The following is a 24,668-nucleotide window of genomic DNA, read 5'->3' as shown; positions in this document are numbered from 1 at the left end:
ATATATATATATATATATATATATATATATTATTCAAATATGACATTGTTTCTCATAGACCTCCACTGTAAAGAAGCTATGTACATAAAACATTATTTCCTCAATATGACTGATAAAGATGTCAAACAAATCCGACTGAGGGGATTTTGACGTACGTTCATAAGGAAGTAACAGGCAGGGCGAAGGTCTTGGCGGTTGTAAAAGGGCAGAAGTCGAGCCTTGCAAACATGATGTGGGACGGGAGTTTACCAGAGGAGGGCACGGTCAGGAATTAAGTCAACACCGATGTGATGAAGTTAATACTGAAATTTTCATTGCCAGCCTTATTTGCTGCTTAACTTTTTTTTCACGCAACCAGTCAAAGTTTTTGCCTTGAGAAAATGACAGCGTTGACGGAGCATATAAGGTCTTCTCACCTGTTGGTGTGTTTTTTCTTAAATCTGCTTTGGGTGAGTTACACTTCCACTTTCGTAAAGACTAGATCCTGTATTTTTAATGTATGATATATACAAACAGTATATATTAGACAGTTCTTCCATTTTTCTTAGTTTAAACTCCATTGAAGTTGTAGGACTGTAAAAATTTGCACCTCCCCAAAAAAAGTGAACCAGGCTGCAAAAGTCAAACCACTTTATAGACCCAATACAAAAAGAGAGGAAACAGTGAATCAATATATATATATATATATATATATATATATATATATATATATATATATATATATATATATATATATATATATATATATATATATATATATATATATATATATTATATAAGAAATCTAGTTATTTTGTGACTAAGGGAAAGTCTCTGTATTCTGGGTCTGCTTGCAGGATGCTTCCAACTCAGTCGAAACATCAACACAGCACACAGCATCCACCACGTTTTTTCCTCCCACCGTGACGAGCGTTCTCACCACAATCCAACGTAAGGATGAGATTTTGATTCCTTTGGCTATTCGCCTGATATGACTTGAACTCTTTTGTCTTGTTAGCTCCCGAAAATGTCGGTGATGTTACAGTGAAGGATCAAAATGAAAGCAGTATAATCCTCAAATGGGATAAGGTGAATAATATCTCCACTTATTTCCTATTATATGACCTCAATGGTAATACAAAGGAGGAAAGAGTGGATTCTTCCCCATATCTGACGTATGTTACACATGTGGTCGCTCAATTGTCTGCTGGGAGAAAATATCATTTCCAGATCATCACCGAGTTCATGGGAGCCAACAGCAGCGGATTTGTATTTTCCGCGCCCACGGGTATGCCATTTTTCCTTTTTGAACACTTGGAATCAGACAAAATAAAACATATTTGCTTTTACATTGCAGCACCTATAAACGCAAATGGGTTTAAACCCATTCAAAGAAATACCAGCAGTATAACTCTTCAGTGGGAAAAAATGGAGAATGTCAACTATACTATTTTGTTCAACGGCGCCGAGGAAAACGTCGGCGCAACCGAGGCGCAGGAAGTGACGCACACAATCGCGAGACTCGCGAGTGGGACTGAATACGCATTTACGCTTTTCACCGTTTTTGAAAGCGTTCGGAGCAGCGGGAGGAAGCTCACTGCTCTCACCGGTAAGATGGCGCTTGTGAAAAAAACAAAAACGTTCTTGGGTCATCACATTTGTAAGCTCCCCTGAGCCATCAGCTACTGTGAAAGTGACAAAATGGCCGCCTCCTGAGCTAGATAAAAATAAGTACGTTAATTTCCTACAAAAGTAATGGCAATCAAAAATATTGGGTGTTTAATAAACAAATTGTAATGACATTTTTTGTGTTGACTTCTCCTTTAAGAGCTTGCTAGCATTAGCTCTACTTTTGCTAATAGAGTTGAATAACATGCTAATTCAGCAAATGCTAACATATTCCAGTGTATTTTCTCATATTGATGCAAATGTTTGAAATACTGGAACATGTTTGCATTGTAAGAAGCCAGTTGCTTTTCCACAATGCCCATTCGCCACAAATAACTTTTGTAGTCAACAACAAGCTTATTTTGACACAGTAAATGCGATGTCATCATGCGATGACATTATTTTAGTGGACAGCAAGTGGCAAATTGACAACATGTGTAAATACTAAGACTAAATAAATGTTTTTTTTTTTCCTAATTTTGTCTTCAGCCATAAACTGTGACAATGTGAGCTGGCATGTCACAACCTCATCAATCCAAGGGACGGTTACGGGATTATTCACCAATGCAACAGCCTCCAATGGATCTTCCTCCCATATGAGCCCCCGAGGTCATAACGTGTCATTTTCCGGCCTTTACCCAGGCGCCACTTACAACGTCTCGCTGGAATACCGAAAGAATTCCGCTCACTTTCTGCAATGTCGGCTCAAACTGACCACCAGTAAGTATCATCATCGGAAAATGATTGAAGATCTTTCCACTTTGTTTCCCGTTTCGTTGCAAACGAGATGGTGGCAGTGACAGATAGAATGAGTAAATATATATTTTTTAATTAGAGGCGTTAAGCTCTTTATATGTACTCAGAAGCAAACTACACATTACAACTAGCTTAGCCTTTAGTTTGCTAATTTAAAGCTAATGCTAGTGTTACCAACATATATGTAGCTATGTTATATCTCGTTGAATGAATACAATGAATATTTGAAGACAAATTTACACATTTCCAGCGGAAGAATATTGGACATCTTTCCACCTTATTTCATGTTTAGTTGCAAAATTCAGATACACTGTATGCTGGCAGTGTTAGATAGATTTAATACACATATGATTGAAAACTGCTGCAGAGTATAAGTCTGTTAGCTTAAAGCTAATGCTAACATTAGCAACAACTATGTGTATTTCATTAATGTAAACTATGGATGCAGTCACAATTCATATATATATATATATATATATATATATATATATATATATATATATATATATATATATATATATATTAAAAGAACTACAGAGCTAGCCTACTAGCTTAAAGCTTCAGCTAACATTAGCAACCATTTACGTAGCTATGCTATCACTCATGCAATGGACATTTGAACACAAATGTACACATTTCCATGATAAAAATATCGTAAGCCCTCCTCACTTTTCTCTTGTATAGTTCCGCCAGACTTAACTGCTCACTGTGAGTACTGGGAGTCAGGCTACTCTGTCTTTATCGTGTGGGATACGCCAGAAGGTTTGTGGAGCGCTGTGGAGGTGAACGTGAGTGGACAAGCGCACACGGTGGAGGGAATGGAAAAACGACATATCAAAATCGGCGGATTTCAACCCGCCAGGACGTATGATGTGTCTCTGTCTTCGCTGTCGGGGACTGTGAGGAAGTCCAAACCGTACGTTTTTCAGTGTCTTACTGATCCTCGTGGTAAGTTGAGGTCATGTCACCGTAGCCGCATGAATAAAACACGCGTACAAATGATTTTGAATTTTTCTAGGGGTCATTGCAGGGTCGGTTATCGCTGTGCTGATTGTGGCTGCCCTGGGGGGTTTGGCGATATTTGTTTTAACAAAAAGGTTGGCACGGGCTATAATATACAGTATAACTGATCTGTCCTTGTGTCTGAGAATGGTTTTTTTGTTTTTGTAGAGAGAAAAAGTCGTTAGCTGAAAGCGACACGGTTTCGGGCGAAAAAAACAAGTAAGGAAAAAAGAATATTTGTGCGTTATGGCCACAAAATACAATTTCAATTTTTTTCAGTCATTCTGGATTATTTGAATCGATTTTAATGGAAGAAATAAACCCAATGAACATTTAAGATTTTTGTACATGTTTTTATAAATCCTGTGCAAAATATTCAAGACAAAAATCGGTTTTAATATAAATTTTCCCATTTTTACCTGCAAAAAAGTGAATGTTTGTTCTATAATTTGAGAACTAAATAATTTTTCATGTACAATTAATTCTTTTAGAAACACATTTTTCGACTAGCTGCGGTTGGTCATGTGACGTATCATAAACTGAACCGTGACTCCCTTTGGCACGTGATGTCATTTTAAGTTGACAGCAAAAGGAAAAAAAGTGTTTTTAAAAGTAATAATTGGACAAGAAAACATATTTTGTTATAGAATTAACTCATTCATCACAAAGACTTATTTTTCATATTTATGAGAGCACAGCATTCAATTCAAGGTACTTATTTGTATTTCAAATATTTTCAAGTTTTAGGATAAAAGAGTGCACATTTATTCAATTCATTTCACAGAAAAATAAACAGAAATTGCACATTGTTTTCAAAACAGCTACCAATCTTAGCTTTTCGTCTGCTCGCCAAAAGCTAAAGCTAACGATCGGAACATCTCTGTAGCTAATTTATAACCCGTTATGCAACGGATTTTTTTTTTTTTAACCACAAATTGTGCAGCTACACACGCAGAAAAGTAATACAATAGTTCTCAGTCATAGTGTATTCTTTATATTGGCTCTTTTTACTGCCCTCTAGTGGCCAATGTGCATTGCATTGAATGAGAAACCCTATTATAGTGCTATGTGTTTTTTTTGTAATTCTTAAGCATGTACTTCAAGGCACTGCTATATGATTTTTTAATGTAATTGTTCAACATTTTTTTAACTATTTTGCCACTTGTAAATTCAGAGAAAAACAATGACACTTGTTGATTAAGAGATTTTCTCACGAAGATCAATCGTGAGCTCATGGACCGAAAAGCGATGATGTCATGGCATCACCTCAAAGCCCCTCCCAACTGACCATTAATGTTGCTTTGATATCACCCCATAGTGCTCAAAGCCAAAAGGGGGAATGCGTTGTGATCAGTGCAACATATTCATGGAATTGAACATTAATGCATGGGCTCCATTTGCTCATATTTCATAAGTTATAAGTTGAAATGGTCCTTCTGTCCTATTTCCAGAGTCGTTTCTCTCGCCGATTTTCCTAACCACTTCAACAGATTGAGTGCGGACAAGAACCGAGGTTTCACCGAGGAATATGAGGTATGACAACAAACTCAATTGTTATTATTATCGCAGTATTTTTTTCAAATGAGTTCTCGTACCGTCCCAACTTCTCGCACAGGATCTCGCTGCTGTGGGCATCAAGCACAGTCAAAATGCCGCTCTGGTGCCTGAAAACATGGAAAAGAATCGCTTCACCAACGTCCTGCCGTGTAAGTGTGCGAGGCCGTCCGCGGATGGGAAAAATGTTCAGTCTGCTGTTAACCTTCTTCTGCCTTGGACAGATGACTGGAGCCGAGTCAAGCTAAAAACTACAAATGGGAACTCGGACTACATTAATGCTTCTTACATGCCTGTAGGTTCTGCTTTTAACTGATGATAAAACTATTATTTCACCATGATGCTGTAATTATCAAAACAAAATGATATAAGGCAAGACATATGAACTCATTCACTGCCATTGACGAGTATAGACGTCAAAAATCTATTTATTCTTCCAAATGTTAATTCATTTACTGTGATTTCCAGCAATATATACAGTATCAAATATTTTAACTAGGCGGGCAGAAAATGAGTTCATGTGTGCGGATCGCCTCATTTAATGGATATAAAAAGTCTAAACACCCCGTTTAAATTGCTTGTATTTTATGCTGTAAAAAAAGACCAGAATAATCATGTTTACCATGGTTTTCATTGTGATGCGTAACCTGTACAACCCATTTAAAAGAAAAAAAAAAAAAAGGATATTGGGATTGCATAAGTGTGCACACCCTCATAACTGGTACTCTTTCATGATTAATCACATTCAAGCTCATGTTAAACGGAATCACCAAACATCTGCCACCATTTAAAGCATAGGTGTCAAAATCCAGTCCTCGAGGGCCGGTATCCTGCAGATTTTCCGGTTTTCTCTCCTCAACACACCCGATTCAAATGATAAGCTCATTTGTAAGCTCTGGGGGAGCTTGAAAATGATCCTAATCAGGTGTGTTTAGGAGAGAAAACCTGAAAGTCTGCAGGATACCGGCCCTCGAGGACTGGAGTTTGACACCTGTGATTTAAAGGGCCCCCTGTTTTTACTTTTGAAAAACTACATTTTCAACTATTCATAATCCCTTCTACCTTGTATTAAGGCTCAAAAAATGTCTTGAAAAGCCTACTCGATCTTTATTTGGGATCAATTACTGAGAAATTGTAGCAATAACATACGTTAAATGTGTGTATATATATATATATATATATATATATATATATATATATATATATATATATATATATATATATATATATATACACACACACACACACACACACACACACACACAGTATACAAACAAACACATCCTCCCCCGATAGGGTTACAGCAGCAGCCGAGAGTATATCGCCGCTCAGGGTCCTCTGCCCTCCACTGTCAGCGACTTCTGGAGGATGATCTGGGAGCAGAGAGTGAATGCTATCGTCATGGTAACCAACTGCAAAGAAGGAAGATGGGTGTGTTTTTCTCTAAATGATGACATAGACCCCCCCCCCCCTTTTTTTTTTCAAATAAGGATTTTTTTTTCATTTCCCCTTTTTTCTTCCAGACTAAATGTGAACATTACTGGCCTGAAGATCAAGAGACTCGTCTCCATGAAAGGCTGATGATCACCACCGCATCGGAACAGCGAGACACCAACTGGACGTTGAGGGAATTCCGACTGAAACATGTATGATACTTCATGCCGGGTTTTTTCTTTGGTTTAGTTCCATCATCTGATTTGGATGTTTTATAGAAAAACAGCCGAAAAGAGAGGACAGTGACACATTTCCACTTCACCGCTTGGCCCGACCACGGGGTCCCTGAATGTACGGACGTTCTGATCCAGTTCAGGGGCCTCATTAGGCAGCACATTGAAACAAAAGGGAAAAGAACCCCGACCGTGGTACACTGCAGGTATGACGTGTTCAAAAATATTATGATAATGTGGTTTTCATATTTACATACATTGGTCTAATATAAAAGTAGCTTTGGCATAATCAATAGATGATACTTAAACACATACTTTTCAGCACTCAAATGTAAAGTTGATATTAAAAAAAAAAATCTACACACCCCTGGCCAAATGCCATTTCTGTGAAAAAAAATAATTAAAACATTTAAAAAATTGCTCCACCATTAATGTGACTTTCAACATGTACTGTTTATTTGAACATTTTTGTTTATTTCATGAAGTAAGGTTGTATAAAAATGTGCACAACTGCTTAAAATTGGAATGCGGCCTATCACAACTTACATATGTTAAAAGTTAGAATATGTATGCCTCTATCTGATGTGCCTGGTGAACTTAATAAAAATCAAATAACATTCAGGGCGGCTCGGTGGTTGAGTGTTTAGGACGGCCGCCTCACAGTTAAGGAACCTGTGTTCAATTCCAGCTGGCTCCGGCATTTTTATGTTTGCATGCTAGCCCGAGGCATTTTAAGCGGGCTTCTGCCGGTACCAGCAAATCCATTTAATGCTTTTTAATGACCTGACAGGAACAGTATAGTTTTCTTTTCAAATTAAAAGCAAACTAAGAGGAACATGAAGCAAGCTTTGGGAAACGTATGCTTTTTTTGTGTTATGTTTTATACAATTCTTGAATGAAACACACCTCAGTAATGTACTTCTAATGTTGAACGCTTGTCTTGTTTTTTCACAAGGTATACTTACTTCATTTAAATGATATGGGAACCACCTGCTTAGATTGAAATGTACTTTTAGTGCAGGAGTGGGCAGGACGGGCACAATTATTGCCCTGGATGTTGTGCTTCAGCAGCTACACAGAGACAACGAAGTCGGCATCAACTCCTTGGTCCACAATATGAGGCTGCGGCGGCCGCACATGGTGCAGACTGAGGTAACGCCAGATAAAGCTCCTCCACCACACATTTTTCCAAACTGGTCCATGGCTCAAAAGAGTTAAAAAAAATATACATATTATGGTTTCTTTTCAGTCCCAGTATGTTTTTCTGCACCGGTGCATTATGGACTATCTGCAGTCTCAAGAGAAGACTGATGAAAGCGTTTACAAGGAAGATAATGTCATTTATGTGAACGCCACAGCACTGCAAGAGTTAAACAAAATGGCAATCTGAATCAGTGGCACTTGTGGGAAATTCCATTAATAGCTTTTGCAGCCCCAAACTTCATATTTAACTCAAACTTTACTTTATTTTCAAGTAATATCAAAGAAACGATGTTTTTACTGTCTGTGCAATTGACCACATTATGTTTTACTTATGTGTATGCTGGATTTGAAATGACACACTGGGTTACCAAAGAATGTTTAAAAATACTGTATTGACACTGAAATGAGCTTTGGGAAGAAAAAAAAAAAAGTGTTGTGGGAGACATTGTCCTCTAGTATGCCGTCGTCATTCCCGGTTCCTCTTTACTAGTTACATCAGTGAAATAGCAATCAATAAGTTCCTGTCGGGCTTTCAGAGCATCCGGAAAAATGGACACAGACTCAAAGCGCGGGTTTTTCGGCTGGGGGTCCACAAATTGCTCCATTCCGTGCGGCAGGGGGACCGAGAACTTCTTGGCGATGTTGTGCAAGACGCAGCAAGCCTTTACGATGTCGCTCAACTTGTGCTGCTCGAAGCCGAGTTGAGTCAAGCACCTGAAGCGCCATTTAAGAGAGCGCAGCGTGGTCTGCATCACCTGGAGGAGCTTGGCGTGGGCCGCGTTGAAGTTCCTCTGTGCCTCGTCGCTGGGTTCTGACACGGGGGTCAGGACTCGTTTGCTTAAATCATAACCTTCCCCTCCTGTGAAGAAAGAATCACAGTTAATTGAGCATCGAAAGACAAAAAGACGATCAAAATTCAGGACTGGTTTAATTGTATTAGTCCCGGTTCTTCATCTGTCCGCCAGGGGTCATCATTGAGCATCCTCACCTATAACCCAATACCGTCCATAGAGTTCTTGCTCAATTTCTCGTCCTCTAACCGACGTCGCCCACAAGTCTTGCCCGCACGTGCCCCCCGCACAACATTGATCCACGCTCAGGATGTTCCCGTCCAGGTCGCAAATGATCTGGCACACCACGGACGGGTAGCCCAGCGAATTGACGTGCAACTCCAACTGCCCGCCGGTGATCTTGAAGTGAACCGGAGCCAGCAGGCCCAGCACGTCCGGGATCCCGCAGAATTCCTCCACCAGGTTCGCCATGTCCGTTTGGGATTTGCGCGCCTGCGGGAACGTGATGAACTGATCCGACATGCCGGCCACCACCTCGGTCATGGTGAACACGATGTCGTCGCAGTCCGTCTTCAAATCGAAGCGTTTCTTCAGAACGGCGGAGTGAGAGCCGTGCGCGTAAAAATGGAGCGTTATCATGATCATGGCATCCAAGGACAGACAAGTGAGCAAAAATTTCTTCATGCGGATGCGCACGATGTCGGCCACGAACTCGACGCAAGCACGCGTCAGGTGGAACAACTCGAACAAAGTAGCGTCGTCGTAACAGTCGAAGCAGCTGCTAGACTGCGAGTCCATTTCCTCATCGTGGCCCAGGAGCTCCGCCTGGACCGCGAACCACACCGCCAAAGCGTCCGACATTTGTTCGCTGCCAAGAAAACGCTAAAAACAAATTCAAAATAAACATCTATGAGATACAATTGGCGGTACTGGTTATATCGGCGTATTCCGGATGTGAGCTTTATTTACTTCCTTCGTCGGCAACTTTTGCGCTCAAAATGGTCATTAGCGAATCCCTGTGGTTGGAGTATGAACTGAATGATCGTTTGCAAAGTGCCGAGCACAGATACTTATCTGGCAATACTTTGCCACAAAGACCGATTCATTGACTTCACTCAAGAACGTACAAAAAAAGTATAAACTCAAATCTATTCGTAAGTACATCTCTGTCGTCTGTTGTTCCTCAGCGAATATTCCATTTACGAACAGCGCCGTATTCGAATTCTCGTTATCGCATCCCTGTGGTTGGAACCGGAAGTGGCTAACGTGCTCTTTGTAAAATGTAAGTACAGATGCTAATTTTAAATGCGTCGTTAAATGAAGTGCCGAATCAACGACTGGTCAAAGAACAAACAACAATATTCGTAAGTCCATTTTTTTATTTACTGTTCTTCACCGTCGCAAATGAGGACTTACAAATATCGCCGTGTAGTTTCATTATCGCCCTCTTGTGGATGAAGCCTGAACAGACAACTAAAAAGAATTGCAACATTTATTTTTACATTACTTATTAATTTTCATTGTATTTTTTTCACGGCACAATGGTACTTATAAAACACAAATACAACTGTTGGATGCCTTGGATAGCTTAAGTTTCATTAAGCGTCGTAAGGTCGCTGTCATAAGGTTTAATCAATAAAAAAGAAACTGACACATATGAATTATATTTTAGACGTGTTTTTCCACTTTCTCATTTCATACGAACCTACACATGTTCACAGTTTTTCATTCCCCAAAAAAAAAAAAAAAAAACTTCCATAGCAAATGGTTGGTTAGAACTTAGGTGACAAGTATAACATTTTGTTGACGTCACTGATGGCAACGTCCTTTAATCTTGGTATTTGACCCTTCTGGGTGACTTCGGTCATCTGGCTTCGTGCAGACGCATCTGAAATATGATTCCATTGGATAACAGAAGATGCTTTATTAGAATATTTTACTTTAACGGACATTAATAACTTCAATACAAATGTGTTTACCTGTGACATTGTCCAGAGAGTCGAGTGGTGCTGTATTGTACATATTGATCCCATATAGCAACACCACAGAGACGGTAATTGCGACCAGCAGATAGATTGGTGCAGCAAGGGCCCAGTATCTACGAAACATGAAGCAAATTGTTAAAAATATATTTATTTAATTAAATGACGGAAGTGAGATGTTTACTTTTGAGGCCAGTAAGTGAGTCCGACTGAATGAAGCCACTCCTCTGGTACGTATGCCCACACGCAATACAAAACTTTGGGATTAATAAAAAAAAAAAAAGAGACATTACAAACAAAACTGCATGATATATTAATTTGTAGAAGAAACTACTTACAGAAGCCAAACTGTGAGCCGAGGAATAGAACAAAGCCATAGATGGCCCTTTCAGGCAGAGGAGAGGGAGTATTTTCCACCATGATCTGAAACACGTGTTAAAAATCACAGACGAAATTAACTTAATGTCGCATCGAAGTATGACAAACGTAATTTAATAACATTATCTGAATGCAAGAGGCTTCGGCATGTTTTACACGACTTCATCGCCATAATGGTCAAAATGTATCAATCACAGTATGGCACTTGACGTAAAGCAAAAAAGGGGCATTTTATACGCAAATGTATTGATTTAAACATTAAAAAAAAAACGAAACAAACCTGCCTTTTACATGGTTGTCATTTTGTTGTCATGAATATCGCTCGATTACTTTGGGCTGAAATGGTCCGTATAATATTTAACACGGCTGGAAACGTTCAAAGGAATGCGTTCCCGAATTAAACAGCAAATCATAAAATAATTTACTGACACCGACTTGGAGAAAATATAAGTTTATGTTTATGTATAAAAGAACTTGCTTTAACATTCTAAATAACGCCGGAGCCATGTTTTGTCTTTGCCAATTCAAGTTTTGTGTTTCTTTCATACATATTTGGCTGTTACACCGACCGGAAGTTGCTTTTTCTGCATGGTTTCAGCGCATGGTTTAGAAAAGCTACGTTTTTTTAGCGTTTGTCTAAACAGATAACGCGCTTGTTCGATTTTTTTCGCTTTTAGTGGGTTTACTCGGAAATTAGACGACACACTGGAGAAATTTTAGAAGCGTAACACAAATATACTCATGACGTAGCAACCACAGAAGCCGCGTGGATTCCAAGCAACATCACACCAAACTTGGTTTGCAAACTGCTCCAATGAAAGTGATCGGAATGTCAAAGGTGAAGCCGAAGGGAGATGAGCGGCTTCCCTCCGAAGAAGGACAAGACAACACCGTGAAACAGAAATCTCGGAAAAGAAAGAGGTTCAAAAAGAAAAATAAAGAAAAAAAGAACTCAATGCCGCTCACAACTCCTCCAATTGATTCAAAACTGTTTTCTGCAAACTGGAAAACATTACAAGCGGTAAGCTTTGTTTTGTACATGCCATAAATGTGTATATTTTTGATGTCAGTGGTGACAAGTTCTGCGCATTTTCAGTAATTTCAAATAACTTTTCTGGCACTTAGAGACAAGCTGCATATTTGTTTTATGCCATATCTCCTAACAATAAGTCAGGTGATGCAGTATTAATGAGCAACATAATGTGCATAGTGATTTTTTTAATTTTATTTCAAAGAGTTCAAAGAAATTATGGGAACATGCATTATTATGGGAAATTAATATAGTATGTATGCATGGGAAAAGAATAACATGCAAGGTCACAAACCATATGTCAAATTCAACTCTTTCATTTCCATTCACAGACTTTAACGTCCACTAAGAAGACGAATGAAGCAAATACATCACAACAAAAATCTAATGGCGCTCTGCAAAAAAAGGAATCGAAACCATCCAAGGATGCACATCGGAACAATACCTCCATCACTCCGACTGATTCGAGACTCAAAGCCAAACACAAAAGTGTTGACTCCAAGGTTAAAAATCTTGCTGTATCAAACACAAATCCGCCAGCTACGGCAAAAAGGAGTTTAAAGCAAATGGCGAGCAAGCCCCCAAAAAGCTGAAAGTCGAGGAAAAACAGTCTAAACCTACAGAGTGAGTATATGCATTTTCATGTGACTTTGGTTTCCATTCACAGACTTTAACGTCCACTAAGAAGACGAATGAGCCAAAGGCATCGCAACAAAAATCAAATGGCTCTCTGCAAAAAAAGGAATTGAAACCATCCAAGCATGAGCCAAAGACATCGCAACAAAAATCAAATGGCTCTCTGCAAAAAAAGGAATCCAAACCATCCAAGGATGCACATCGAAACAATACCGTCTTCACCCGGACTGATTCAGGACCAAAAGCCAAACACAAAAGTGTTGACTCCAAGGTTAAAAATCTTGCTGTATCGAACACAAATCCGCCAGCTGCGGCAAAAAGGAAAAATGAGTTTAAAGCAAATGACGAGCAAGGCGCCAAAAAGCTGAAAGTCGAGGAAAACCAGTCTAAACCTACAGAGTGAGTATATTCAGTTTCATGTGACTTTAAATGCAAGGATTGTTGTATGAATATTTTGCGCTCTTGCAGGGAGGACATTTGGTTTGACGACGTGGACCCCGATGACATTGAGGCAACGGTGGGGGCAGAGGCGGCGGAGATCATGAGGAAGAAGCAGGGTGTTCGCAATCAAAACATAGATAGCAAGTTAGTCAAGGACAAAGGATATGAAGGGTGAGTTGAAATTGCATTACCTCCATGTAGGGTTGCACGATCGAACGAATTTTAATCGCAATCGCGATATTGGCTGTCACTATTAATTAAACTGATCCTTGTGGATATTAACATTTAAATAGCAGTCAACCTTACATGTCAAATCAAGCACTTTGTCATCCTACCACAAGGGGGCAATGTTTCCCACATGTTTGCATGACAAAAGCTTATGCTTTTCTCACACGAATATATTATTTACCAGTGTGAAATGGTGTTGAGTTTTTCACCCGATTCCTAATATATATCGTGCTAGCTGTCAATTGAGACCCATTTTGAGAAATCTGAATGGCAAAAAATTGGAATAAATTCAGTTTGAAATGGCTGACAATGACGTTTTGATTGCTAATTGATTAGAAGAAACAATTTGCTTGGTTCTAAGTAGGTTTAGGTTTCATTTTTTTTCATTCGTGTGCAATCAGCAAGTAAGTTAATTTTTTACTTTATTTATTTTTGTGTATTGTTATTTGTAAGTGTCAAGCCTTGTTTCTATACAGCTTGTTTAAACATGCAGACGTGAGACCAATCATGATGAATAATCGTGATTTCAATATTGACCAAAATAATCATGATATTTTGGCATAATTGTGCTGCTCTACTTACATGACAAAAACGTTGCCATCATTTAAATGAATGAAAGATTTATTTTGAACAGATATGCTGTATATAAATAATATATAGTTTGTACAAACAAAACAAAAAGAGAAAACTGAAAATGAAGTCGGCATAACAAAAAACAAGTCTGTTTGAAAAGAGTAGAAAAAAGTACCACAACTTTATTTCCTACTCTTATTAAGTATTCTTGCATTATACACTAACATTGCTACAAATACATATGTAAAAATAAATACACGTTGTATAATTATGTATAAAATACCCTATATGAATGTGTGTGTTATATATATATATATATATATATATATATATATATATATATATATATATATATATATATATATATATAAATATACTTTGTAATTATCTTTATTGACATATACTTACTTTAATTAAATTATACTAATTCCATACATATCCCAATAAATATAAATATAATATGATACAATGCTACATAATATAATTAATATAATATAGTATCCTGTATATGTACGTTACCCAGCTGTTAATATAAACCAGCTAACTAACTAACTATCCCTATTCATATGCACTATTTGTCAAATGTTGTATCCAACATGTGGTAAAATCTACCTATAAACAAGCGTGAATCGCTGCAGTTCAAAATAGCGATGACCACGGGATTAACATCAGTGAGTGATCGTCAACACGCCTTCTTGTTCAGCCTCACCAAAATCGTGGCCATCGACTGCGAGATGGTGGGCGTGGGTCCTGGTGGCGAGGAGAACATGTTGGCGCGCGTGTCCCTCGTCAACAGGTTTGGCAAGTGCATCTACGACAAGTACGTAAAGCCCAGCGAGACAGTGACCGACTACCGCACGGCGGTCAGCGGTATCCGACCGGAGCACATCAAAAATGGTGGGTAGCTTTTTGAAATGTGGTATTTTTTCCTTTTTCCTTCAGAAATAATTGCATGCCCTGTTTACTAAATTTCATACATAAATGTCTCCCATTTTAGGTGAGGATGTAGCGATAGTGCGAAAGGAAGTTGCTGACATCCTGAAAGGAAGAATAGTGGTTGGCCACGCCATACACAATGACTTCAAGGTATCCGTGAAATATCCTCCTGAGAGCCAGCCTATTAATTTATTTCCACTGTTGTCTCCATTTTGTCTTGGCAAGACAGCCAAGTTCATCGCATCTCGGAATGAGAAAAAAAGTCAACCAAGTCGGGTACTTTAATAGTAGGTCGACTAGAAATATCTGCCCAGAAGTTCTGCAGGAACCGTGTTTCTAGCAGCTTTGCAGTAGCAACAAGCGGAAAAGAACTTTTAGGATCTTTAGTATTATGAAAACAGTGATAATATTAAATTATTGCAAAGTGGAAATAGCACTTCGGGCAGGAGGCGGGGGACACCCTCAACTGGTTGCCAGCCAATCGCAGGGCACACAGACGAACAATATTCACGCACCCAATCACAATTTAGTATGCCATGCAAGTTTTTTTGGGGGGGGTATTTTTTTTTAGGGTATCCACTCACTTCAATTCATGTAAGACCTTAGTCCTTTTAAAATAAAAAATAATAACAATTAGTAGATTAAAAAAAGTAAAATAATGAGGTAGGACTTGATTATTTAACACATATACAATTTTAACAAGTTTCGATAATAACACCTCTAATTGCAGCCAAACCCAAATATATGAGACACCATTGGAAAGACCAAAATGTCCTCTACTGAGGACAACAGGACTTAGTAGGGTAGCTCCAATGAGTCAAAAGATAAAGAAAAAAAAAAGAAATGTCCTCTACTATGAACACAAATTAATTGGCTGGCTCTCAAGTAGATATATAAAAAAAAATACATATATTTTATGTCATCTTGTAACATCCTGTTTTTGTCTTTTTTTTTTTTTTTAAGATTTTGCTACTGGACCACCCAAAAAAGAAAATCCGAGACACTCAGAAGTATAAACCTTTCAGAAAGACTATCATGGTACATCCATACCACATAAAACATCATCTTCTCATCATTGTTTGAAACAATGTTGACCTTTTTTTTTTTGTTAAACCTCTTTCAGAAAAATCGACCCTCACTAAAAGTACTTTGTAAAGAAATCCTCAACATCAAGGTCCAGGAAGGCGAACATTCCTCGGTGAGTCATCAACATCTTATTGCGTCAATGCCAAAGATCATTCACGATATACTGCAACACAGTTGTTTTTTTTCTATTTCTTAAACAGATTTCTAAACATTCTCCTGACTGGTTGAGTTGAATTTTCCACCCTCCAAACTTGATCCTGATTTCTTCTCCATCTTTCTTCCAGGTCCAGGATGCGCAGGCCACCATGAGGCTCTACACACTAGTGAAAAAACAGTGGGAGGCTGAAATCAAAAAGGGGGCCAAGGGCAAAGACGCGGCAGAAAACGGCAAAAAGTGGACGCCGAGGCCTCCCAGGAACGCAAACAAGCCACGTGTGGCAGGTTTGTCTTTTTAATGTGAAAGAGACTCACTCTTGGAACCTAAAAGTGACTGAGAACATTTTCCGGTGGGGTTAAAATGGGCGGGGACAAAAACATCATGAAACGTGTGATGTCTTGGGTTTGAAAAAAACAAGTCAAGTTTGTTTTCTTCTTTTTCTGCTTGCCTTGAATTGTACAGTATCTGTACAGTTTCAATAAAAGATGAAAAGAATATATCTATTAGTGAAAACATATTGCACTCTCCTCACTCATCAGCATTTGTTGGATTTCCCCAAAAAAACATTCATTTTCTTCAAAACGTTCTTTTCAAATTAAGAGTAAATGAGTTGGAACATGAAGCACCATATTGCTAAATTGTATTACAGTTACGCCTTTCCAAAATGTTGGCTGCTTTTATTTTGTTAACTTTTATGCCGATGCACATTGTCATTTGTTACTAAATTTTCCAGCTGACGAGCCAGAAATCAAACACATGATGTTACACCATTGCCGAATAAAATACATCTTCAGATACCACTAGAAATGTTTCCAAAAGTTTATTAAATCAGACACAAATAGCGAAGCTCTGTTTTAAAGAGAGATCAAATCCAAAATATATGTTCCAATATGCATCCTAATTAACCCATTCAATTCCAAATACGCATTTTTATGGGTTTTTTTTAAAGCGTCCCGCCATACTGTTTCCTGTATATCTTTTTCAAATTTTTGTCGGGAGAAGTGTGCAAACAGCTGGCACTGAATGAATGAATAAATTAGGAAATTAAGTACTAAAGTCATTGATTACTTTATACATCAAAATAATGTCAATTACATTAGTACGTATTAGCTAAAGTAATCACTTACTAAATAATCAATTAATTAATGAATTGATTACTTATTACCAAGAGTAATTTAATACCTAGTAAGTTTTGTAGTAAGATAATACATTTCTTTAGTGATCCATTTTTTTTTTACTACTGTTAGTGCCTGTTAGCACTTAAACACTTAAAAGTAAGCGATTACTTTAGTATTTAAACATGTACTTAATTTACCCTTTTTTGAAAGGAATCTTTTTTTTCCCGCAAAAAATGTTGGGGAAAAAAAAGTACTTCATATTGAATGTCGGGACAAATATGTATTTGGGGTTTGAGTGAGTTTAGCGTTTGTGGGATTAGCCATTGGAGGTGGCAGCCATTTTGTTACTTTCTGTCGGCTGAAAATGATATCACAGGTGTTGGGGTACCATTCAATCAAGGCTCACCTGTTTACCGAATTTGTCAGTTGTCTTTAGCGAACTGAGCTGTGATTGGTCGGTACCTGATCTCGGCGCATCTGCGATGACATCTCCAGTCGACAGTCAGTGACAAAATGGCCGCCTGTCATATACTGTAGATAACAGTGTGTATTTTGCTGCTCAATTCATACTCCCAAAAAAGTAATGATGAGAATACAATTTTTAGTTTCATGGAGCCACATAGAATATATCATTGTGAAGACATTTTTGGGCTTATTTAGCTTATTATGCGGACATTTTGCTGCTCGCAACAGGCAGAAAACCTAACCCTAACCCTAAGACAAAACCCATTACATGAAGACCACAATGATGGAGGACATCCACCATTTTTTGCTCATGTGATCAATGGACCATCTCCTGGGTTACTTATTGCGTCCATTTTTGTGCCGCAATTGAAGGGACCGCAAAAGTGGTACGTATGACGCCTCTTTGTTTTGTTTTAACACCTTTCAGCAACGGAAGCACCGGTAAAAAGTCTTTCTATTTTTGTAACGGTCAAGGAAGTGAGCAAGTGAGCGGTTTCCCACCCCCGCCGCTGGAATTCATTAATATGTGGCCGTCTTCACTTTGATTTGTGCGCCAGCGTGATTTACTGCCTTTATAGCTGATGGAAAAAAGAAAATGTCCAGAGCTGAAGTGAAGCCTGCGGACTTGGAGCTTTAGGCAGATGCTGCCAAGACTTTTTGCCTCATGGAATGGAAAACAAATCACATTCTGAAGCAAAATCAAATGTGCTGACAAAAAGGTTTTTATATATTTATTTTTTTTTTTCACTACAGCTGTGTCATGCTTGTTGTGCGTTTTGTACCCTCCAAGGAATGTCCATCTGTTTGCCTCCCCCGCATGGACACGGACAGAGACTTGCCATAGGTGTAGACACAGTTAGCCACAAGATAAAAAAATACCAGAATTTGACCTGAAAATGAAGGGTGCGTCCTATGCACAGGTGGATTTTTTATTTATTTAAAAACACCCTCAAATAGTTTTATTCCCATTCATTTGAATGGTGCAAAAGCTCCGATTTATTAGCGTCCTTTTCACTCGTATCACTGTACTGACGTTTATAATATGAACTATCTATTTCTTCTTGACCACCCAAAGCGTAAGCGCGCTCAGGTCAGCCGCTCATTCCCGTCCTTCCCGTATGCATGAGCTGCAGCGCGCAGCCGCCCGTGGCTTGACGAATGCCGGCGCTTGAGTAAGGAGCCGGTTGAGCATTCACTATTTATGCCGCTTGATGAACAAACGCAGTCAGCTACTTAAGGCGCAGAGCCGGTGTTGCTGATGAACATCCCTCCTGTGAGCGCCCGGCCCTTTAAAAGTCCCTGTGCAAGTGTTTAACATTAGTCCATTCAATTTATTTGTGGCTCTTGTGTCTTATTACCTTAATATAACCACCGCGCATTATTTTTGTCACGTCACTGAAATGGGGCTTTGGATTTAGTCAAATTTACATTGAGAAATCATAAACCCGTTTAACTGGCAAACGTATTTTCAAATATGTTTAGTATGTTTTCAAATGTGTATGCTATTATGTTAAACCGAGTTCGCAAATGTTCAAATGTACCGTATTTTCCTTGCACGTTCAGAAATGAGAGCAGCACCAATTCATTTTCAACATAACACAGAATTGTTAGAATACCGCACCAACACAACAGTAACACATCTGATTATGTTTACTAGTAGAACATTCCCCCTCGGTGGGGAGTAAAATAGCAATTTAACAAACTAAAAATGTTTCAATCAAATCTTCATGTGTGTTCCTTTGTTTACCAGGAGATTGCTCCCAGTGGCTAGTAAATAATTGCAAATAAGCCATACTCCAGCAGAGTTCAAATGTTGCAGAGTTCAAATATGTAAAACCGAGTTTGCAAATGTTCAAATGTACCGTATTTTCCTTGCACGTTTAGAAAGGAGAGCAGCACTTTCAACATAACACCGAATTGTTGGAATAATGTACCAACACAACAGTAACATGCCCAATTGTGTTTACTTGTAAAAAAATGTTTCAATCTTCATCTGTGTCCCTTTGTTTACCAGGAAGTTGCTCCCAGAGACTGGTAAATAATTGCAGATAAGCCACACTCCAGTCGAGTTCGAAGCGTGAGAAAAAAGTAGCAACCTGTGGTTCGAAATTCATACTTTTGCAAATATCTTGAACATATTTACTAATACACAAAAAATTGGTAAATTTTTGAACATGGTTTATTGTCGGCCAAATGCCAAAATAAATAAATTCACTCGCATACGGAAGTCACATGCACATGTGCTAGTTGGTGCCTTGTGGTATAATGAGTAGAAAAAAAACAATTTAAACATTTTTAGCATTTATCTTACAAGCTTGTTCAAATGTTTTCCTTTACAATCTTAAAGTTTCTAAGGGATATTACCTGCCTTTTTTTGGCGTTATCTTCCACCTTCACAAAGATAATAATCGTGCAGCCCTAATTTGAACCTATTTACAAATAAATGTTTCTTCTTACACATAATGACCAATAACAATATTTATTTTAAGACATATTAGCCCACCCCTCATTAGCTTTAGCGTTTTTCTTCTCATTTGAAATAACACCAGGGCCTTGTGTTGTAATAATGACAAATCTGTATTGCCTATACGCCCCACTTTGCATGCAAACCGGGCTACTTCCTGTTGGGTTGCTAAGCAACCAGCGCAGCATACGGGCAAGCTCTCTCTGTCCCCATTAGTGCTCCTAGTAAAAATGTTATTTTTTATTTTTTTTTTAGGGACAAAACACTCCTTCGCCATCTTGTGCTGCCCGAATATATTTCTCCATTTTGATCATAAAGAAATATATAAACTTCCATAACTCGTAGGCTGAAATGTACGGTCCATCTCCTGTTTAAGTAAAGCAACCAGCATTCATCACCTGGAAGCTGACCTGATTTTACCTCTTCCGTTTCCTTGTGCGCTTATTTAACTCCGGCAAAGTATTTTTGTGCCCCTCCCAACTTTTGCCTTAATGAGCTTCTGCTGTAGACTTCACATGTACACGCAAGCTGTTTAAGCCTCATAAACGGCCTCATTTAACAATAACACAAGCTGCTTCGCACTAATAGTCAACACACAGCACGTCTCGTGTCAGCTTGGCTCATCTTTTCCCTGCTTGCGCCGGCCGCACACACACACACACACACGCACGCACACACACACTAGCTAGCCCTTTTGTCCTTTTACACCTACTGTAATTTTCATGAGCTTATATGAAGCACTTACTCTTCGGGTTTCCCGTCAATAAGTGCATTAGCTGCCCTGCTGACCGTTGGGCTTCTGTAAAGCTGACTCTCATTTATATATTTAATTTTTACGTCAGATCCACTTATGTTACGTGTTATTGTTTTGTTGATAAATAAGGTCTAACCATATTTAGGAGCTGCAGCAAATTGTGAAATTGGTGTCATTTTTATAACGCAATAACGCCTCGACTTTACTCATTTTCTTATCTATTTTATTAACAGTTCCAATTAAAATGCATTGAGATTATTGTCATCCTTTCCAGGTCTGCAAATACCTTTGATGTTTTTAATAAAAAAAAAAAAACAACAACAAAAAAAACAACTACCATGGACCCCCACCATACGAAATGAATCCATTCCAGGGTTGGGATTGTAAAGCGGAATTGTCGTATGGCGGGCAATAAACCCCAGGTAAAAACATCAAAATTATATATACATAATAAAAATTGATAACAAAATAGTATAGTAAGTGCTACTTGTCTTGGCTAAGTCTTTAGCGTGTCGGCATTTTAGTTACACCGTCACCATCATCTTCGTGATGCATTTCAGTGCAGGCAGCTTGAGGCCCACTGAAAATAAGAGCAATTACCAAACGCCTGAAGAGGGAGGCAAAATAACATTAACACAGCCAACCCCCACAGGTCATGACAGTTTGATGCCGTAAAGTAGAAAAAAAATGCCACAAAGAGGGGACGAAAAAGTTTAGTATTCCACTTCGTAACGTGAAAAAAAACATAATCCGGGGTCGCCATAACTTGGGGGTCCACTGTATATTGTTTGAAAAAAAATGGAAGGTCTGGCAGGCCACCAGGTTTATTATATGATAGGCGAAACTTCTTATATATTTTTAGCTTGTTTAATGCATCTACACAGATTATAAATTTGTATACCACTGGTCCAAATCGAGCTCAAAACCGAGTTGTCAAAGTGGGCTACTTAGCCTGGCAAAGGGGCGGGAAAAGCCTGCCGGGCCACGAGGTTTATGATTTGCTGGGGGAAATTGCATGCATTTTATTGTCTTTTCTTTTTTTTTTTTTAATGCAGGTTGTAGCCTCTATACCACTGGTGTAAATCAAGCCAAAATCTAATTGTCAAAGTGTTGCGCTTAGCCTGGCAAAGAGACAGGAAAAGCCTGGCGGTCCGCCAGATTTATAATACGCTGGGGAAACTGCATGTATTTTAGCTTTAAAAAAAAAATGGACACGGGCTATATTTTCTATACCACTGGTCTAAATGTACAACGAGTAACTTTATTCGTACAGTGTTCCCACTCTATTTTACGGTTTCTTTTTGAAACCAAGGTTTGAATTTTCTAAGTGCATGTCAGAGATAATAACCTGGAGGAAGGGGAGGAGTCACTACTTTTAAACAGGAATAACAAGTGAACATAACAAAAAAAAATACATTAAATCAAATAACTTCTCACAGTGTAGTGAAAAAAAACAAAAAATCATGGTAAATGATAAAATATATATGAGAAACAAAAACAATGCAAATACAAAATATATAGAATAAACAAAACTCCCAAAACTCAGCCCCCTCTTCCTATTGTTTCTTGTCCAGGTGTTCCATGTTGTCGCGTTTGTTGATAATGTATTTAGTTTCCAGTTTCCTTTCAGTTCTTGGGTTGTTGTCTAACTGTCGCTGTCAAGGTAGCTGTTAATTCTTTGTTGCCCTCGTGCGTCTTCTCCAAAACTTTTGACTTTATACTCGTTTTGTAGTTACTTTATTTCCCTGTTTTTTGTTTTGAATTCCGTTGTCGACATTGTTTTCCCTTTATTAACTTCAAATGTAATTAGTACGTTTTCTGAGTGCACCTGCCTCCGTGCTCACGTTTTTTTGGGCTCCACAACCTTCCATCACCTCACCCTCCAATGCTAGATCGCAATAGAAATAATAAACAAAAAACATGGATAATAAATCAAAAACAAAAAAATGTCATTGACTTGTGGGATTTCACCTGTTGCAGGTATTTTGGGAAACTTAATCCCTTTAATAAACAAAGGAACACTTTATAGCTCTAATTTCAGTCCATGATTGGGTTTTATTCCTCAGGCGCTGTGGTTTAAAAAAAAAAATTGCTTTATAGTACAAAATAGGGCTGATATTTGTTTTAAGACGAATGACAAATTTCCACCATCTTTTTGAGGAAACTCATTCTAGTCTTAAGAAAACGCTAATCAGAACATATCTCGGTCGCCTAGACATGTTTGCCACTATTTGAGCTATTTCATCTCGTGTGGATGTCAGTTGTTGCAGCCTGCCACATGACCGCTGATGTCAACGCTGGGAACCTGTAGACAAAATGGTGTTTGTGCATCCATCCAGCATAGGGAGAGAGGGCGAAAGCACAGATGGTAATAAATCAACACAATCCCTACGCGGCTCTCTCGCTCGCTCCCTGGCGTGCGCCTGTGTTTTTCCCATTTCATTTCTGTATCAATTTGCGTATTTGCAGCCCCGCGTGTATTGATGAAGTTGACCAATATGAGCTCGGGTTCCTCCCACCTTGCCGTCTTGGGTCTAATCCGCCCACATGTATCGTCTGAGGGAGGGTAAAAAAAAAAAAAAAAAACTAGTGCAGGAGGTGACGCTCGCTCTTCTAAAGGAACACAAGAGAGCTGGGTTGCATCTCCGTTGAAATATTTGGCAAGACGCGAGACAGACAACGAGCTGAATGGGAGCTGGATATTATTTATTTATATGCAGGCAATAACACAAAAAGGTGATAGATTAAAAAAATAGAGGCAGTACTCAGGGCGGGTTTTTTTTTTCCTGCCCACATTTTTCTTCATTCACTAAATCGCGATTGGGAAATCCCCCTTTAAAAAAAAAACTCCCTCAAAAAATGAATCATCTGACTATTCGAGCGACTGGATATTGTGTGAAAATCATCCGCTAACAAAGAAAACTACGCGGTGATTGATCCTTTTTTTTCCCCTCCTCCTTTCCGGGTTTGGCAACCTCCACGAATCAAGTGAGTAATAACCGTTCAAATGCGCGTCCAATTGATGAGTGTGATTATTTGTGATTATTAGCGCGATTGTTTTTTTCCCCCTCAGCCTCCATTTAGCGAGCGGCGAGGCACATTCAACAAGTCGCGTTTTGTCCTTGCGTGCTCGATGTGCACTATTCTTTTTGATTTTTTTCCACGCTGTTGCACAGCCGTGACGTGCACTATATATGTATATATATGTGCATCATCCCCAATGGTGGGTGTTTCCTCATTTTCTATAGGCTGCAGATGGAAATGCTTCCTGCACTTTTTAGTCTGCGCGCTTTGACTTGCATGTGTGCATTTGTGCGTGTGGTGTCAAGGCCTGGGGAGTAAGGTTTGATCAAGAAATCATATAGCGCCACACACGCATGGACACTGATGGATATACAGTATATGATTGGCCGGGATCTCATCCAGGAAGTGTGGAGTGGCAGTTAAATGCAGTCTAGACTTCCTCGCGCACACACACTCAGCATCACCTCCACCTCTGCCAACTTGCTCCATCTTCTGCATTCCGCAGCATCGCACACACACATTCACGACAAATCTCCCGTTTCATAACGCCCATGGCTTCCTTCCTTCTTTCCTTCCGTCACTTCCCGCCTGCCAACTGGCTCCGTGGTTCTTTTTTTTTTTTTTTTCCCGTAACGCTCTCGCCTCGCTTTCCTCCATTTGCTCCCCACCCCTTCGCTGTCTTACACACACGCACGCACTCACTGGTCCTGCATTATAAATCTACGCTTGGTTCTATTTTTAGACCGAGGGTAACCCAGAAACCCCCCCTCACACAC

The 24,668-nt window shown here is 38.9% G+C and overlaps 5 protein-coding genes across 10 annotated transcripts in view; 3 read left to right on the top strand and 2 right to left on the bottom strand.

Annotated features, from left to right (window-relative positions):
- Positions 1 to 309: 309 nt before the first annotated feature.
- On the top strand, positions 310 to 8,272 carry LOC148409519 (receptor-type tyrosine-protein phosphatase H). The gene is made up of 16 exons (XM_088439765.1): positions 310 to 449; positions 837 to 930; positions 998 to 1,267; positions 1,337 to 1,588; positions 2,137 to 2,367; positions 3,088 to 3,351; positions 3,422 to 3,500; positions 3,574 to 3,624; positions 4,857 to 4,938; positions 5,021 to 5,111; positions 5,184 to 5,254; positions 6,256 to 6,390; positions 6,483 to 6,605; positions 6,672 to 6,832; positions 7,643 to 7,778; positions 7,876 to 8,272. The coding sequence occupies exons 1-16, from the start codon at positions 381 to 383 to the stop codon at positions 8,014 to 8,016; spliced, it is 2,250 nt and encodes a 749-aa protein (XP_088295891.1). The 5' UTR covers positions 310 to 380; the 3' UTR covers positions 8,017 to 8,272.
- On the bottom strand, positions 8,202 to 9,960 carry LOC148409518 (putative nuclease HARBI1). Its single transcript, XM_088439776.1, has 2 exons — positions 8,818 to 9,960; positions 8,202 to 8,688 (listed from the first exon to the last, which is right to left on the bottom strand). The coding sequence occupies exons 1-2, from the start codon at positions 9,479 to 9,481 to the stop codon at positions 8,282 to 8,284; spliced, it is 1,071 nt and encodes a 356-aa protein (XP_088295902.1). The 5' UTR covers positions 9,482 to 9,960; the 3' UTR covers positions 8,202 to 8,281.
- Positions 9,961 to 9,981: 21 nt separating this feature from the next.
- pigp (phosphatidylinositol glycan anchor biosynthesis, class P) lies at positions 9,982 to 11,347 on the bottom strand. Of its 2 annotated transcripts, none has more exons than XM_088439780.1 (5): positions 11,265 to 11,347; positions 10,941 to 11,025; positions 10,787 to 10,859; positions 10,600 to 10,718; positions 9,982 to 10,508 (listed from the first exon to the last, which is right to left on the bottom strand). In XM_088439780.1, the coding sequence occupies exons 2-5, from the start codon at positions 11,020 to 11,022 to the stop codon at positions 10,393 to 10,395; spliced, it is 390 nt and encodes a 129-aa protein (XP_088295906.1). In that variant the 5' UTR covers positions 11,023 to 11,025; positions 11,265 to 11,347; the 3' UTR covers positions 9,982 to 10,392. The 2 variants fall into 2 exon arrangements, with proteins under 2 accessions (XP_088295906.1, XP_088295907.1); XM_088439781.1 differs by having other exon boundaries at positions 11,261 to 11,338.
- Positions 11,348 to 11,481: 134 nt separating this feature from the next.
- rexo4 (RNA exonuclease 4) lies at positions 11,482 to 16,562 on the top strand. Its single transcript, XM_088439774.1, has 9 exons — positions 11,482 to 12,001; positions 12,343 to 12,513; positions 12,678 to 13,045; positions 13,115 to 13,258; positions 14,592 to 14,785; positions 14,886 to 14,974; positions 15,788 to 15,862; positions 15,948 to 16,022; positions 16,195 to 16,562. Exons 1-9 carry the CDS (start codon positions 11,795 to 11,797, stop codon positions 16,363 to 16,365), a joined length of 1,494 nt encoding a protein of 497 aa, XP_088295900.1. The 5' UTR covers positions 11,482 to 11,794; the 3' UTR covers positions 16,366 to 16,562.
- Positions 16,563 to 23,396: 6,834 nt separating this feature from the next.
- The window catches only part of kcnc3b (potassium voltage-gated channel, Shaw-related subfamily, member 3b), a 52,660-nt gene continuing 51,388 nt past the window's right edge, over positions 23,397 to 24,668 (top strand). For all 5 annotated transcript variants that reach the window (XM_088439771.1, XM_088439768.1, XM_088439766.1 and 2 more), the window contains exon 1: positions 23,397 to 23,856. The gene's annotated coding sequence lies outside the window, so the exon portion shown is untranslated. The remainder of the gene's footprint in view (positions 23,857 to 24,668) is intronic.

The sequence above is a fragment of the Hippichthys cyanospilos genome, chromosome 17 (assembly GCF_059441005.1).
Source record: "Hippichthys cyanospilos isolate Australia breed blue-spotted pipefish chromosome 17, RoL_Hcya_1.0, whole genome shotgun sequence".
NCBI lineage: Eukaryota > Metazoa > Chordata > Actinopteri > Syngnathiformes > Syngnathidae > Hippichthys > Hippichthys cyanospilos.
Note: the sequence above shows the minus strand (reverse complement) of the source record. Positions and strands in the feature narration are given on the sequence as shown.